General features: G+C 40.9%; 1 protein-coding gene and 1 non-coding gene across 5 annotated transcripts in view; both read left to right on the forward strand.

Moving 5' to 3' along the window:
- Positions 1-15579, forward strand: part of PTCD3 (pentatricopeptide repeat domain 3) — a 51297-nt gene extending 35718 nt beyond the window's left edge. For 3 of the 4 annotated variants that reach the window (XM_032243583.1, XM_032243580.1, XM_032243582.1), the window contains 16 exons: positions 1073-1134; positions 2611-2698; positions 3054-3114; positions 3398-3483; positions 4741-4885; positions 5512-5562; positions 7801-7890; positions 8286-8314; positions 9494-9600; positions 10341-10419; positions 10512-10602; positions 11718-11803; positions 12269-12417; positions 13909-13950; positions 14374-14532; positions 14871-15577. In XM_032243583.1, coding sequence (XP_032099474.1) covers positions 1073-1134; positions 2611-2698; positions 3054-3114; positions 3398-3483; positions 4741-4885; positions 5512-5562; positions 7801-7890; positions 8286-8314; positions 9494-9600; positions 10341-10419; positions 10512-10602; positions 11718-11803; positions 12269-12417; positions 13909-13950; positions 14374-14532; positions 14871-14961 — 1416 coding nt within the window. In that variant the 3' untranslated portion in view covers positions 14962-15577. Of the gene's footprint in view, positions 1-1072; positions 1135-2610; positions 2699-3053; positions 3115-3397; positions 3484-4740; positions 4886-5511; positions 5563-7800; positions 7891-8285; positions 8315-9493; positions 9601-10340; positions 10420-10511; positions 10603-11717; positions 11804-12268; positions 12418-13908; positions 13951-14373; positions 14533-14870 lie in introns of all 4 variants that reach the window. The other variant, XM_032243579.1, reaches the window with a different exon arrangement.
- Positions 13279-13415, forward strand: LOC116527051. Its single transcript, XR_004258363.1, has one exon. It is a non-coding gene; the product is annotated as a small nucleolar RNA SNORD94 (small nucleolar RNA).
- Positions 15580-17961: the final 2382 nt, after the last annotated feature.

Here is a 17961-nt window from a genome sequence, read left to right on the forward strand (position 1 = left end):
GATGGTCTTGAACTCTGGGGCTCAAGTGATCCTTCAGCCTCCCAAAGTTTTGGGATTACTGGCCACTGCACCTGGCCAAATGTGATTATTTATGTAAAGAACCTTACATTTTTTTAAGTGCATAGGCAGTAGGTTGCAGTTACACCTTGCTTTCCAAAGCATCACTTCCTGAAGCCCGTTCTGGTTGGCCTCTGCCTCTCCAGCGTCAGCTCTTCAGGCAAGCAGGCTACAGAGCCAGCACTGACCTCTGCAATGCCAATCAAGCCCATATCACTCTACGTCAGCCTCATCCCAGACCTTGGCTTATAAATAAAGGATGAGATTTAGTCTTTAAAAAGCCTTAGGTTGCTTGGGTGAGTGTTAGACATTAACTATATGTTGCTTATCTTGCTTTCACCCTGACAGTTTATCTGCATGGATCAAGCCAGATGTAGTCTCTGAGGAAATAGGCTGTCTTGTTTGGTTTTCCTCTTTCTTTCTGAGGACCAAGCTGTATAGGGAACTTGCCTCATCATGTCTTTAGCCTGTCACTTGTTGCTTTAAAGGTCAATTTGGCTTTTCATCTGTGGATTCACTGAATTGCACTTAAGAATAACTGCATAACCGGGCGCGGTGGCTCAAGCCTGTAATCCCAGCACTTTGGGAGGCCGAGGCGGGTGGATCACAAGGTCAAGAGATCGAGACCATCCTGGTCAACACGGTGAAACCCCGTCTCTACTAAAACTACAAAAAATTAGCTGGGCATGGTGGCGCGTGTCTGTAGTCCCAGCTACTCAGGAGGCTGAGGCAGGAGAATTGCCTGAACCCAGGTGGCGGAGGTTGCGGTGAGCCGAGATTGCGCCATTGCACTCCAGCCTGGGTAACAAGAGCGAAACTCCGTCTCAAAAAAAAAAAAAAAAAAAAAAAAAGAATAACTGCATAGGCATAAGCATTACTGGGCTTCTTCTTTGCCTTCTGCTAGATCTGTGTTTCCTTTTTTTTTCTAGGTCTCTTTGCCTTTCTGATTTTGAGTAGTCTGGGAAATACATTCCATTGCCTTAACTTTTATTTCTCTGATGATTATTTATTTCAGGAAGAGGAAAATAATGAGAAATCTAGGAGGAAAGGTGGTCATCAGTTTGGAGTTACATGGCGGTATGTCACACATAATTAGAAACTTGAATTACAGTTTCTTATGGTGCATGGAATGTGCCCCATCACCCCTTGAAGATGTTATCTTGTGATGTTCTAAAATAATTGATTTTTATTGTGCAATATAAATTTCACTCTTTGTATTTATGTACATTTAGGCCTTTTTTCAGTAAGGTCTTTATCTCCATTCAGCAACACAAGAATCTGTTGGGAGGTTTGCCCTTGTTTTTTTCCTCATCTATTTAACTCAGCATGACTTTCATGTAGTTTCATTAATAGTGCTACCTTGGAATATATACCTCTAATTCTGAAAGATTTAGTATTTTTGTTTACAAGCAATACACAGACAGTAGAATGTACTGCTAAATTAAGACTACTGACCAACATGTAGAAATATATAGCAGTTTGAACGAAAGGTGATATAACCTAATTAAAGGTGATATAACCTGATTACATTGGAGAATTTAAGTTAACTGGGTGTCTAAAAGGAAGATATTTCATGTGGATGTTTGGAGAGGGAAGCTACCATGATTATCTAAAACTGTTATTGAAGTGATAAATTTAACAGAATGAAAGATTAAATTCATTGGGCTAGGCCAGGCGCAGTGCCTCATACCTGTAATCCTGGCACCATGGGAGGCCGAGGCAGGTGGATCACTTGAGATCAGGAGTTCTAGACCAGCCTGGCCAACATAGTGAAACACCGTCTCTACTAAAAATATTAGCCAGATGTGATGGCACATGCCTGTAATCCCAGCTACTTGAGAGGTGGAGGCAGGAGAATCACTTAAACCCGGGAGGCGGAGGTTGCAGTGAGCCAAGATTGCACCACCGTGCTCCAGCCTGGGTGACAGAGCAAGACTTTGTCTTAAAAAAAAAAAAAAAGAATTCTTGGGGTAGAGTTTAATACTTTTGCATAGTGGTTGTGAGCATAGACTTAGGAGTAGGATCTTGGCTCAAATCTTGATTCTGTCTGATTTCCACAAAGAGTTAAGAGGCGAATCAAGATACAGGATAGTTTGTATAACAGGGTACCATTTATTTATTTATGAAATGTGAGAAGAGATGAAGGTAGAATATGACAGGAAGGATCCAAAAGAAACCATTGTCAGTCGTTGCCTCTGGGGAGTAGTATCTGAAGACTGAAGAATGGTAGGGAAACTTTACTAGGGACTTTGTCATATAGTTAGTTGCTGCTTGTTTTTAATACTGTGGATATTTATATACTTGCTTATAAACATTTCATTTTCAATTTTAATTCTACCACTTACCTGCAAAGCCCTGACAACACATTAAGGTTTTTAAGCCTTGATTTTCCTCATTTTCAAAATGATGATAAACATAACTCCCCATAAGAATTGAGATGATGTATGTAAAGTACTTGGCATGTTGCTCAGAACATGATAAACTGTCAGTAAATTGTGGTAGCTCTCATTGGTATCCTGTTGCCCTGATTCACATTTACTCTCTTGTGCCTAGAGCAGAAAACAACGCTGAGAGAATCTTTTTTCTAATGCCAGAGAAAAATGCACATTCATATTGCACAATGATCCGAGGAATGGTGAAGGTACCTTTGTTTTTATTTATTTTTATCTTGAATTTCCGCCCATTAGGGTGTTTCTGTCTCAGAACCACCAACATTTTGGGTCAGATAATTTGTTGTTGGGGCTGTCCTGTAGAATATTAGTAGCTCCCTGGCTTCTACCCACACTTCTCCCCCACCTTTAGTTTTTACAAATAAAAATATGTTCAGGCATTGCCAATGGGTAGAAAACCACTAACATAGAGTATGAACTTCATGAGAACAGGAGCCTGATCTATTGTGTTTACAACTCTATTACCAAACTCTAGGACAGAAATGTGCAAAGACATCTGAAGTAAATGAATTTGATGACGCTTGATTTTTCCTTTTCCTTTTCCAGCACCGGGCTTATGAGCAGGCATTAAACTTGTACACTGAGTTACTAAACAACAGACTCCGTGGTGAGTTTGAGAACTCCCCTCCAACCCTTTCTCCATTTCATTCTTTCTCTTAATTGTCTGTGTGAAGGCTTTGGATCTTACCTCAGTCATTGGCCTACACTTTGTCTTTTCCTGTGGCATAGGTGATTAAAGCAAGAGTGGAGATCCAGAGAGGAGAGTGCTTTTCCAGTTTTGTGGACATGTGATTAGCCAAGGGACACATAGGAATGACCACTTTGCCTTAAACTCAGCCATTTAGGGATTAATCTTTAGCCCTAAATTTTATCATTTTATTCTTTTACAGCTGATGTATACACATTTAATGCAGTGATTGAAGCAACTGTATTGGTGATAAATGGGAAATTTGATGAAAAATGGCATAATACCCTGGTAAGGAGGAATCCTCAGTTTATTTTTTAATAGGGCTTAAACACTCTACCAGAAATACATGGGCTGGTAAGGCGTGATGGCTCAATTCTATAATACCAGCACTTTGGGAGACAGAAGTGGGCATCACCTGAGGCCAGGAGTTTGAGGCCAACGTGGTAAAACCCTATCTCTACAAAAAATACAAAAAATTAGCTGGGCAAGGTGGCATGCGCCTATAATCCCAGCTACTTGGGAAGCTGAGGCAAGAGAATCGGTTGAATCTGGGAGGCAGAGGTTGCCATGAGCCAAGATACACTGCACCCCAGCCTGGGCAACAGAGCAAGACTTTGTCTCAAAAAAGAAAAAGAAATACATGGGCTGGAGACAGCATTTATGAGCATGTGTATGGCAGTCACTGTGTAGCAGTTACCTGTTCACCATCCTTCCCGAAGCCCTGTAACTCAGCTGTGTCTGGCACATGAGAAGAAAAAATTACTTGGCCTAGAGTATACAGCTAAAATTCTAACCACTTTAAGAATTCATTTATTTTTCGTAATAGTTTTTCTCTTGCAAAGGAATGCGTAAATGCATATTTGTTGTCAAATTCCTATCACACGTAAGTTGAAAAAGTTGAAATCACTGAATTGATTCTCATCTAGTAACTTAAGAATAGAAATGGCCAGGCGTGGTGGGTCATATGACACCTGTAATCCCAGCACTTTGGGAGGCCGAAGCTGGTGGATTACCTGAGATCAGGAGTTCGTGACCAGCTTGACTAACATGGTGAAACCCTGTCTCTACTAAAAATACAAAGGTTAGCCGGGCATTGTGGTACACTCCTGTAATCCCAGCTACTTGGGAGGCTGAGGCAGGAGAATCACTTGAACCTGGGAGGCAGAGGTTGCAGTGAGACAAGATTGTACCACTATACTCCAGCCTGGGCAATAAGAAGGAAACTCCATCTCAAAAGGAATAGAAACATTTTTTTATGTCATATGGGTCTATTATTTTCGAGTCTTTCCTTGGAAAACTCTCATAGGTAGAAGACTGAAAACAGTTGACCACCTTAATCAAGTGGGATGGATGTTTGAATTAGCGGGCTTCTTTGAAAGGCAGAATCATGGAACCCGCTAATTAACAGACAGTTCTTAAAATAGGGATGGAGTTGCTAACCTGCTTTAAACATAGCAAGAAAGCTGAATTCTTTATTTTGTATGAAATATAGGTTATTGGACAAATCACCCAAACATAAAACATAGTTGTTTTTTATTCAACTAGGAGCTACTAAGACAAATGGTTGCACAGAAGGTGAAACCAAATCTACAGACTTTCAATACCATTCTGAAATGTCTCAGAAGATTTTATGGAACTGCAAGAGTACCAGCCTTACAGATTTTACGTGAAATGAAAACCATTGGAATAGGTGAGGATGTGTCCTTGAGTCCTCTGAAGACAGAGACTGTGCCAGCCAGAGGTTTCAGGGCCACATAAGCAAAGAAGATCTGTAAATTCTTCTGCTTACATAATATGATGGAAATTTTATTTCCACATTTGGCACATTTAATTACATGTACTTATTGTGGTGGAAGGGCCTTTATCATCTTAGTGTTCATTAGTATTTTAGGCACTTTGTGGATCTGCTGAATCTGAGGAGAATTGTTTGCTTTGAGTTAGCTGGTTTTAAATTCATGACATTTTTCTAGCGTAATTAGATATTTAAACCTAAGTGTATACTAGTACATTGTATACTTTTCATTAATTACTTTATTGAAAGTTGCTTTGGGAATCAGTTCACCTTAATATATTTTATTGTTCTCAGTGAAGAATGTGACTGATAAGTATTTTGACTTTCAAAAGTGATGTAGTCTTTATGATAGTTTTTCACCTTTACATTAATGAGTTGGAAAATACATTTGTTCAAAGGAATAGAAATGTATCTTTTGCTTAAATGTTAACATGTTTTTAATTCAGTTTGTCTCAGTAAGCTATATGTTGGATTGCTTGTTTTTATCTCATTCTTTATTTTTTCTATCCACCTGGTAATTTGAGAACCCTCGCTTGCGACATATCACCATATTATTCAGCTGTTTTACCACCCTGGTATGTATGGCCCTAGATTGTGTTAATTTATATAGAAAATTGACCAGTTATCTTAAATCAATGTGATTGTTGCAGGTTTTCTTCTCTGCATGTGAATTAAGAAAAGAGAATTTGTAAATTAACCTCTACAGCCTAATAAATTATGTTGTCACATTAGTGTTCAGTAGCCATGTATCTAGTGGCTACCACATTTAGTGCAGGTTCAGAGCATTTCTATCTTTGCTGAAAGTTCGTGGACGTTGCTGTTCCAGAGGAAAGGTGAAATTGTGAAGCCTTTTGGGAGGACCTCTAGGGTTCATTCGTTGTCAACTTTTAGGTCAGTAAGTTTGAGTTGGAGCTCTGCCCTGTCGATGGACTTTGGAGAGAGGCACACCTGAGCTGAGATCTCAGCTCTACCATTTATTTACCAGTTATGTCAAAGCTGCTGGATACCTACCTGAGGAATAGCATCAGGGTGTGCTAGTTAAATGAATTCCACACCGTGTCCGCTACTATGCTTGGAAAGCACATGCTAGGCACTCAGAATCTTTTGGTTCTTCTCCATTTATTCTCAGCCTAAGAAATAACCCTTGGGTTCAGAATTGACGGTTCTAGTCATTCTTTCTTGTGATAGACTATAAAAATTACAGAAGGAAACTTGATTCTCTCTGTTTGGAGGACTAATTTTGTAAAATCCATATCCTCACCTATAGAGGCAAGTTTTATCTTTAGGAAAAGGAACCAGTTAATTGACTGTACCTTGGAAACAGATAAACAGTTTCCATAATTGTGTCCCCCAAAATTTTACTCAACCTTGGGGAGATATTCCTTTCCTCTATAACTGTCATTACCGGTTTAATTGCTAATCAAAGTCAGATGTACTTAGAACGGGGAAAGGGTTTGCTGGGGGAAAGGGCTTCTGGGGAAGCTGTGTTGGTTTGTCTTAGATATATAAATGGGCTGTTTGCGATAATAATTTTGGCTTACACCTGTAATCCCAGCAATTTGGGAAGCCGAGACAGGATGATTGCTTGAGTCCAGGAGTTTGAAACCAGCCTGGATAACATAAAGAAACCCCCATGTCTACTAAACTTGAAAAAAATTAGCTGGGCATGGTGGTGCACACTTGTAGTACCAGCTCTTCAGGAGGGTGAGGCAGGAGGATTGCTTGTGGCCAGGAGGTTGAAACTGCAGTGAGCTGTGTTTGCCCCACTGCACTTCAGCCTAGGTGACAGAGCGAGACCCTGTCTCAATAATAATATTTCTAGGAATTTACCCAAAGGAGAGAGCCTAAAATCACAAAGAAACAATACATTAAAAAGATAATATTATATAACTAATAAAATTAAGAATGTTAGCAAAGGGAAACATGCTTGAGGAAATTGTGAAACTCTTCTCTATACTGTCGTTACAACTCTACTACCACTTACGTACAGAACGGGTAGGGAAAGGAATGTAGAGAAGCATTTGGGAATATTGTAGATGATTTTCTGATCTGTTAGTGCTCAGTTCATGTTATTTTTAAGGACTGCCCTATCCATTAATTCTAGTTTACTTTTTCTTGACCACATTCTCATTATATTTAAAAGGAACACAAATGATTACTAGAAGAAAACATTTTTGGCCGGGCGTGGTGGCTCACACCTATAGTCCCAGCACCTTGGGAGGCCAAGGCGGGTGGATCACAAGGTTAGGAGTTCAAGATCAGCCCAACCAACATGGAGAAACCCCGTCTCTACTAAAATTACAAAAAAAATTAGCCAGGCATGGTGGTAGGCGCCTGTAGTCCCAGCTGTTCGGGAGACTAAAGCAGGAGAATCACTTGAACCCAGAAGGCGGAGGTTGCAGTAAGCCAAGATTGTGCCATTGCACTCCAGCCCGGGTGACAGTACGAGACTCTGTCTCAAAAACAAAACAAAACTTTGTTTGTTTTTCTAAGTATGCTGGTTTGGAGAGGGAGTGTGTGTTACTGTGTGCCTCCCACTCCAGTAGGTCAAGCTTCATGTGAAGAGACTAAAGGAAGGGGAAAGTCTCAGTAGAGCACGTGGACAGAGACCTGTGATTATTCCAGATTTTACAAAGAACTGCTCTCTGCAGCATGCAGTGGTTCCTTTAGCAAGCATTGGCCTCCCCCCAGCTCTATGCCAGGACTTAGGCTGGAGGTGGAGGAAGGAGAAATGTGTCCCTTTGTACTAGATACTCTGAGTTTGGTGGTGGTAAAGGAAGGGGATTAAACACATTTATTTTCTTGTTCTGCAGGAAACACTTCAAAGGGATCATCTTTCATCATCTATGATATAATGAATGAATTAATGGGAAAGAAATTTTCTCCAAAGGACCTGGAGGATGGTATGTACAGAAATCACTTTAGTTTCCTCCTCTAAAGATAGGGCTGATTTCCCTGAGTGCTATTTAGAGGCCTTGTAATCCCTTAGCTTAGTAGTATTTTTTTCCATTTTATTTTTAAATAAATGTGAGTAAGTAATAGGTGTATATAGCTTAGTAATATTTTTTATGGGATTAATTTCTAAAGGTATAATTGCTAAATCAAAATAATATTGTAATGTGTTTTTTCTGAGAAAGCCAAAATGTCAATGGCACATTCCTGCCTCTCTTAAGATTTTATGTTCTCAGCTTTATCTTATATGTTACCAGTTTTCTTGGCAGGATTTTTGTTACTGTTACTGACTTGAAAATATATTTTATCCGTCATAACCAAAGCTCTTGTGAACTTTGATTTTCAGATAAGTTTTTTCATTCAGCCATGAGAGTAGTAAGTATCATTTCTTTCTTAATTCGCTATCCATTTCCTAAATTTATCTGTAATTGGAGGGTTCTCCTGGTTCTTTTCACTTCCTCTTACTTCTGTTCATGTCTTTGCTCCTGGTTTTCTTCTTTCTCTAAAATCTCTCTATATATTTTGAGATGGAGGTTCGCTGTGTCACCCAGGCTAGAGGGCAGTGGCTCGCCGCAATCTCTGTCTCCTGGGTTCAAGCGATTCTTCTGCCTCAGCCTCCCGAGTAGCTGGGACTACAGGTGTGTGCCACCACAACTGGCTAATTTTTGTATTTTTTTGGTAGACATGGAGTTTCATCATGTTGGTCAGGCTGGTCTTGAACTCCTGACCACCTCCCAAAGTGCTGGGATTGCAGGCGTAAGCCACCGCACCTGGCCTAAAATCTCTACTTTTCAACCACATAGTATCCCTACCCTGTGTTTACTGTTGACATTGACATTTTTTCATACTCCTGAACAGATAAGCTTCCATAATATTTCAGATTTGCCTATTAGTAAGTTAAAATTGATAATGGTTTTTATTCTGGTTTATTTAATACATGCTTATCATAGGAAAAATTTCAATCAGTTTTAGAATGACCCCTGTTCCCTAAGGGTAATTTAATTGCTTTACTATTAGGTTGGTGCAAAGGTAATTGCAGCTTTTGCCATTACTGTCAGTGGTAAAAACCGCAATTACTTTTGCACCCACCTAATAGGTCATGTGGATCCTCCCAAGGTTTTTACTCTGGCTACTCAAGCATATGTACATCCAGCCATACTTTCAGAGTGTTTTATTTATTGACAGCAATCGATATTTCATAGGAAGAAAGAACTATAACTTAAACTTTTCTGTGGGTAGACTGTGGAGTTATTTTCATGGAGGTTTTTACCAGTCCAGACTGTACTGCAGGAGTCTTTTGTGCACTTGACTGGGTGTTTTTATAGGATTAATTCTAAAGGTATAATTGCTAAATCAAAATAATATTGTAATAAATTTCACAGACCTTGGCATTTGTCTGCCCCACCCCATTTCTTATAACTTATTTGCCATCAACCAATAATATGTTGAATCAACATTAAGTACTTTCACAAGACGCTCTACTGTTTTTCTTCATTTAATAAACCACTGGCTGATAGGATATCAGAATGATACTTACTACTTGCAAATTTTCAGTGCTCATCTCTCAGAGATCTAGAACTTGCCTACCAAATACATGGCCTTTTAAATACCGGAGACAACCGGAAATTCATTGGACCTGATCGTTGGCGTGATTTCTATTAGTAAGTGTGTTGGAAATGTATCCTTTTGCATGAGTTATTAGATTCTGCAAGTGGGAGGCTATTGATGTTCCTTCATACCTCGCCTCTGGTTTTAGGCAGTATGCCAATGATTTAATAGGACAGGTTAATTGAGCTCTTAGGGATTAAAGCAGTGGTAAAACTGTCAAATTTGGAAGTCTAGTTTGTGTCCTTTGAGGTTTTTTGTTTTTTTGGCAACACTTTAAAATCCACATATCTTTTTCCTCTACTGGCTCTTATTTTACGTTTTCAAATTGTTACAGCAGGGTGAACCCTGAAAATTTCCTCTCACCCCCTCCTTGCTTTTTATTCAAAGATCAAGGGGAACCCAGAGATACTCCCTAAATGGATTTGCTTTTAGGCAGATAAGAATATGAATTTAAGAAGGCAACCTGTTAATAGGTTTGTGAGGATTGTTTTCTGCGCATCTCCATCCTTGTTTTACATTGAATGTTTTAAAAATGAATTTGAAATTCTGTGTCTATTCCATGACCTAAGAGTATACAGAGGAAGCATTTAGAAATGACCAGTTGAGGGTAAGAAGGTGTTTAATTGGGAAGTTGAGCACATACCGGCAGGTCTTAAACCAAGTATTGGCTCATTAACTTGAAATTGTAAATATTTTGAAATTCTTTGTAATATATGCTGTAATTTTACTCATTATTTCCCCTGTTGTTGGACATAGGGATTTTAGACTAAACATATTTTGCTCTTCATCACAGTTCCAGGTTCTTCAATTTGATTTGTCTAATGGAACAAATTGATGTCACCTTGAAGTGGTATGAGGACCTGATACCTTCAGTAAGATGGTTCATTACTTGTTATTTATCATTGTAGATGAATTTGTGGGTTTCTGCAGGTTAATTCTTTAAAAATGTGTTTCTCTTAATCAGGCCTTCTTTCCCCGCACCCAAACATTGATAGATCTTCTCCAAGCACTGGATGTAGCCAATCGGCTGGAAGTGATTCCTCAAATTTGGAAAGGTTAGTTTCACTTTTGATGTGTCCAGACACTTCTCACCTCAGTGTCCTCTATTTTGATTAATGAATGTGCTGACATTACCGTTAGGGATGAAAACTTCCATTCTGAACTGAATGTGTTAATTGAGATCTACTTCAAGGTCACATGCTCATGTTGCATGTTGGCTATCAGGAGAAAACTGTGTTGAAAATGACTTAAGTCAGTCCCTTCATGACATAGGAATGAGCTGAGTCTTGTGCACTGGTTGTGTGACATGACCCAAAGGAAATAAGTACTAATGACATGGCAGACCCTAAATCCGAATAAAGGTCTTTGACCCAAAAGTCTGTGCAGTTCCTCTGTGCCAGTGTTGCATCGCTTTGCTAACCACAGTCATTGATGATTATGTTTCCAATAACCATGACCATCATGGGTGTGTGTGCTGCTCTGTCTTATGTGTATAAATTGGCTGCAAAATGAAATAGATACTCTATATCTTCCACTAGGTGACTGCTGTATTATAAAGTCAGGAGGCTCTAGTCCTGCCCTCCTGCTTCACAAGACTGCTCTAATGATTAATAAAAGTACATCAAAAATTCCCAAGTGCTATAAAACAGCATCTTACCACATGGAGCTGGTGGCTGCTCTCATGTAGTGCACATGCTGTGATTAATACTTCACTGGAACAAGGCCTAGGCATTGGCTTTTACGTTTATTCTACTGTGAATCCTGCTGGGTTTCTGGAATCCTGGGATAAACCTAGAATAAAAGCAACTTGGCCAGGTGCAGTGTCTCACGCCAGTAATCCCAACACTTTGGAAGACCAAGGCGGGTGGGTCACGAGTGCAGGAGTTCAAGACCAGTTTGGCCAACATGGTGAAACCCCGTTTTCTACTAAAAATACAAAAAATTAGCTGAGTGTGGTGGTGTGTGCCTGTAATCCCAGTCACTCAGGAGGCTGAGGCAGGAGAATCATGTGAACCTGGAAGGCAGAGGTTGCAGTGAGCTGAGATCGCACCATTGTACTCTAGCCCGAGGGACAGTGCAAGACTCCGTTTCAAAAAAAAAAAGTTGACAGTAAACGAGAGTGTTGGTTTTACATAACAATGATCACTCCTTGTTCCTTTCTTGTTTCAAGATAGTAAAGAATATGGTCACGCTTTGCGCAGTGACCTGAGAGAAGAGATCCTGACACTCATGGCAAGGGATAAGCACCCACCAGAGGTAGGCCTGAAACTCACCAGCCAATATATCCTCCCATAATGAAGTCTTTTAAAGACTAGCTTCCCTGATTTCATCTGCCAGTTTGGAGAGTTCTGCCACCCAAACCCATATTTGAGTGATGATACATCTAAACATATCTTGCCCTTAGCAGAATACTGTTCTTAAAGTTACCCTCTTTACTGTAGTTCAAAGCAAGCAACGTGAAATTAAGTTCTGTCTTCAGCTTGCTTTTTAAAAAATATCCATCTACAGAGGAAATGCATAGCTGAATTTGAAAGGTATGGCTAATCAGAATATTTATTCAGGACAACAGGGTCCTTTTTTTATTAAATTGTGTGATATACACATAACATACTCAAATGGTAAAATGCATTGCTCGAATTTTAAGGGTCCTGTGGTAGTCTCCTGAACTGAAATTCTCATAAAATCAGTTAGGCAGTTCTGCTGACTCCTAAAGCTTCTTAGCTTCAGGTAGCTTTTGCTGACTGTGCCGCTGATATCAAATCTACATATGAAAACCAACCTGTCAGCCAGACTGCTCTGGATTGGCCAGCTGTCTCTCTCAACTGTATAGCTGTCCTCTTTTTAAGGGCTGGGAGAACCCAGGAAGCCTGGTGAGTACAGTGCCGCAAGTATACACTTTGAAGCATTTGTATTTGGCTCTAAACGTTGACCCACGCTGGTAGAGGTTCTCTCATTTGGCCGTATAACACGTATTTGATGGGAACATTGCAAACACCAACCAAAAAGCAAACTTTTGCTTGTAATGTGCGTGATGTATTTGATAGAAGGCCTGATTTTCTCAATCCACAGGCTGAGAATTATCTTTCCCTTTCTGCCTTCTGTGTCTATAGACAAGTAAGACCCTTAATCTCATCACTCCACTTAAATGGACCAAAGATCAAAGAAACGTAGTTTTTGAAAGTATTCTGGTCATTTGGGTTGTGGAGGTATTTTCAGATGCTTCTGCCATCCCACTCTTCAGCTTAAAATGTGGGCTGCGTACTTAAGACTCCTGGAAGCTGGCATTACGCACATTAACTAAACCTGGCCTTGACCACAACCCATTCTTGGTTGGTGCTACTGTGTTCTGGTTATGTTTTTATCAGCACTTCATTCACATACTAATTTTTAGTGTTTGTGAATGGGAACCTCACGCATATTCATTTTTCCAAAAATGAACAAAGGGATCTGTTGTAGGGGTAGTGACAGATGGTTTTCCTGTATTTTGTGTTGTATATAAATGTGTTTTCAGAGTCATATGTGGGGGTGATTGTTCATGGTTCCTTGTACAAGAAAGTAACCTTATTTGACATCTGATTGTCAGCTATCTCCAGGAAAAGATAATGAAGGCTTGTCTTTGAGGCGTGACTCACACACATGCCTCTCCAGCAACTATGCTGCTAGTGACAGACATTTGACGTATGCATTTGGTTAGCTCAGGCAGTTTGACACACAAACTGCTTTAATGTGACTAGGCTGTGATGATTGGCGCAGGGGTACGGACCTCAGCTGATTCATGGGAGCTGAGTGTATGTGTTTCTCCTTTGTCCTGCATGTGGCAGGCTGATGGGGAGCACTTACATGAGACTGTTGCCTCAATCTGAGCCTGCTCTTCATAACAGAATTCTAAGACAGACTGAACCCATGCAGTATTTTAAGGGAGGGAAACAGCGTGGTTCTGTTCCATGCCTCTTTTCCAGCTGCGCACAGGATGAATTCTTCTACAAGGGGACAAATACAATTTAGTATCCCTTTTCCAAAATGCTTGAGACCAGAAATGTATGGGATTTTTAGATTTTGGAGCATTTCTGGATTAGGTATATTCAACCTATATCAGCAAATCTCAACATTGGTAGTATATCAGGTTTCTCTGCGAAAATTGCAGTGTCGATATATGTCGTTTGGGGAGTTGAAGCACCTGAGGTGATTCTCATGTACAGACAGGGTTGGGAGCTAGTAGAGCCCACAGATGTGTGTCTTCGGGAGCTTACAGTATAGTTAAGAAAAGGACATTTAGTCTCGTCAGTTCAGAGGGAAGACTGCTATAGTCATCTGATTGCCTTTTCTAATAGTATTCATAATCTTTCTCCTATCTTGAGCAGGAAAATGTTGGGGCTTTTCAGGAAGCATAATAAGATCCCTAGGTAAGTTGAAATTCACTGGCCCGCCTTGGGTACAGCCTGGAAGTAGTCACATTTGGAATTTCTTCACCAGCCTTAGCCACCACATTTGGGCACTCTTCTATTAGGCAAGCATGCCGTCAACTCCCTACCATCCAAGGCATCCTGAGGCAAGCAGTTTTTGTATCTGCACTCATGGATCACAGCCTGCTGGGGCTAGCTTGAACAGATCATCATGAAGTCACATTGAATGAATGTGTAATCCCTGTCCCTTTAAAGTTAGACTTAACCCCACTGGAAACCAATAAAAATAAATATTAGACTTTATATAATCGTGTCTCTGGAAGTACTATTGGGAATTCTGTTACTGAACTTACATTGGATCTTGCCTATAAGTGTTTTACCGAAGGGGTTGGAGAAAGTTCACATTTTGCCTTTCTTTTACAGAAATGAGTTGCTGAATGAGTTTATGGACAATGCCAAAGTGTCTAACAGCCCTTCCCAGGCCATTGAGGTGGTAGAGCTGGCAAGTGCCTTCAGCTTACCTGTTTGTGAGGGCCTCACCCAGAGAGTAATGACTGACTTTGCAATCAACCAGGAACAAAAGTAAGTGGGTCCTGTATCTTCACCATGAAGGAAAGTTTGTAAAATGGAGCAGACCTTTCATCCATCTGCACATTCAAAATGTTTATAGCTTTCTATCCCGTATTCCCTTGCAAAAAGCCAGAATGTATTAATTTCATGATTTCATTTGTTATGCAAGTCAGGAAAGCCTATAGATTTGACTGTTAGAACCTTTCTTGTTCCTAATATAGTTTAATGCAGCTTCAGGATCCCTTTTTCTGATTTCAAAACTGATAGGCTACAGGCGAGTGTCAGAGACACCAGGAACCCCAGCACCCAAGTGAATTACAGTGTGATCCTCTGGTTTCTTTTCTTAACAGGGAAACCCTAGGCAAGCTAACTGCATTCACCAATGACAATGATACTGACAGCAGCAGTGACAGTGACAGTGACACCAGTGAAGGCAAATGAAAGAGGAGATTTAGGAGCAGCAATGGCCTCACCATAGCTACTGGAATTGCACCTGAGAACTGAGATATGCTAAAATTTAACATTATTACAAAGAAGACAAGATGCAGATTTGGTGAATTTGTTCCTGTGAGGTACAGTCAGTACACGGCTGACTTATTTGCTACTTAATAACCATTTATTAATGCACCATTAAGGGTTTAGCATTTAAGTAGCAACATTGCCATTTTCAGACACATGGTGAGGTCCATGGCTCTTGTCATCAGGATAAGAGCCTGCACACCTACAGTGTCGGTGAGCCGACCTCACACTTCCATCCTTGTGCGATTGCCCTCTCCCTGTTGCTGGGCTTCTGCCTTTCTTGGCCTGATGTGATGCTGGTTCTTCATCTTAGAAAAGTGTTCATGCAGTTACATCACAGTTGGTGTTGGGTCAGTAGTTTCCCAATTTCAGGATATTTTGATGTCAGAAATAATGCATCTTAGGAATGACTAAACAGGACAGTGGCAGTTTAGGCTGCACAACTGGTAAAATGACTGTAAATAAATGTTGTAATTAATGTACATGTTTGCATTTCTGTTATTTTAATATAGCCGTTGCCATAGTTTTCTAACCTGAACACCCAGAATGTGTCATGCCTCCCTCTTTTTTGTCTACAGCTGGCAGCTACTTTAGTGGTCGAAATGAGAGCTAATGATGACAAAAGGATGTGGAATGTCTTTTGACATCATTGTGTATTGTTGGTAATCAAGTTGGTAACAACTACTTCTAGCAACTCTACCACTGTGACTTAAATGGTTCTGGAAGGCAGTACCTGGAGGTTTGCAGCATTCCTGCCTTCATGAGGGCTTCTACCACTAGTGACTTTGCACACACCTGGCTCCCAGATTTCCTTAGGTACCCCATCAGTTGTCCACATGAGCAGCTTCATCTTTATTTACCCCACCAGAGTTGACGATTACGGGATGCTATAGTCTACTAATACTTGTAAATGTGTGTTCCCATCTGTCTACCATCCTCTTAAGGCCAGGGCCCAGTCACACATCCTTAGAAATGAAAGGATGGTTTGTGTTTTCTCTTAGAATGTCTGGTCTTGAGGTACCCTCCTCCCCCAAGAAAAAAACCAATATGGTAACCAGCTACAGGGTATTGCTCCATATCAAAGCGGATTTACAGGACAGAGAAGGTAAATTAGCCTTCAGTCTTGGTTTACAGCTTCCAAGGAGAACCTGGCCACCTGAAAGGTTAACTCGGTCTCTTCCTGTGTCTGGTTCATCAGCACCTGCAGATGCCCGATTCTTCTTAGCCTTACTATTCAATACAGTCCTTAGATTCATGGTATGCATCTTCCTATCCAGGTGCCAATTCTGAATCCTCATGTTTCTCTGCAGCTAGGGGTGATAGGAGAAAATCCATCTGGGTAGCTGGCCCATGAATTGGTAGTAGACTTTCAAAATGAGTGATTTGTACCTTGGTAATACTCCAAACCCATACTCTGAGCAGTTAACTGCCCTGAACTAAGAAAAATTAAGGCTCCACAGGATGAGTCTCTATTCTCTGTAAATGTTTACTTTATAATAGTCCTAATCCTCTACTATCAGTAAGATGTTCTTTTGGCCAGGCGTGGTGACTCACACCTGTAATCCCAGCACTTTGGGGAGGCAGAGGTGGATCACTTAGGTCCAGGAGTTTGAGACCAGCCTGGGCAACATAGTGAGACCCTAGATCTACAAAAAATAAAAACAGCCAGACTGGTGGCATGGACCTGTATCCCAGCTAATTGGGAGGGTGAAGTCAGGGGATTGCTTGAGCGTGAGAGATGGAGGCTGCATTGAGCTGTGATCGCGCCACTGCACTCCAGCCTGGGCAACAGAGCAAGACCCTGTCTTGGAGAAACCAGTTTCAGAAGAACAAATAGGGCTGGGTGCGGTGGCTCATGCCTGTAATCCCTGCACTTTGGGTGCCAGTGTGGATCACTTGAGCCCAGGAGTTTGAGACCAGCCTGGATAGCTGGGCATAGTGGCACATGCCTGTAGTCCCAGCTACTCTGGAGACTGAGGTGGGAGGATTGCTTGAGCCTAGGAGGCTGAGGCTGCGGTAGCCATGATTCCACCACTGCGTTCCAGCCTGGATGACAGAGCAACCTTTGTCTCTTAGTGGGGGGAAAAGGCAAATGGGATTAAGGATTCCCATGGAATGGGAAGGGGAAAGGCAGTCTTAATATATGTGGAATAAAACTTGCTCAGCGTTGCCTCCGTTACATTACCAATGTGTAGAAGTCAGAAACTAGACTTCTAGATTGGTTCAGCATTAACATTTGAGGATTTGAGGACTGTCTTAAATTATAGCCATCAATGTATTCAAGAGCACGCAAAGATTCTACATGTCTAGAATCAAATCTGGCACCTAGGTGCTTCTTAGTAAATGCTTAATGCCAACCAACACTGCAAACTATTCGTTGATTTTGAGACCTCAGTCATCTGTTTCTACAAGTGGGGCATATGACCTCTTAACTTCAAGAGAAGCACTAAGGTAACCACAGTAAATCAGACCCTCCCCTTTCAGCAATCTCAAAGCAAAAACAAACAAACAAAAAACCCTACTTAGCTGTTATATAAACACTGTAACAAGCACTAGGCTTAGAGGAAAAGATGTCAGATTGTACTGTCACTGGTTATATATCCATATTCTCAAAATAGGGTCTGCAAACTGCAGGATTTGAAATCTATTTTTGTGGGTAGTTTTGTTTTGTTTTGTTTTTTTGAGACTGAGTCTTGCTCTGTTGTCCAGGCTGGACTCTGCCTCCTGGGTTCAAGCAGTTCTGCCTCAGCCTCCCGAGTAGCTGGGACTACAGGCGCCCACCACCAAGCATGGCTAATTTTTATATTTTTAGTAGAGACAGGGTTTCACCATATTGGCCAGGCTGGTCTCGAACTTTGTGGTCCACTTGCCTCGGTCTCCCAAAGTGCTGGGATTACAGGTCTGAGCCACTGCACCCGGCCA

The sequence above is a fragment of the Sapajus apella genome, unplaced genomic scaffold (assembly GCF_009761245.1).
Source record: "Sapajus apella isolate SASKATOON/1434 unplaced genomic scaffold, GSC_monkey_1.0 scaffold52, whole genome shotgun sequence".
NCBI classification, from domain to species: Eukaryota; Metazoa; Chordata; class Mammalia; order Primates; family Cebidae; genus Sapajus; species Sapajus apella.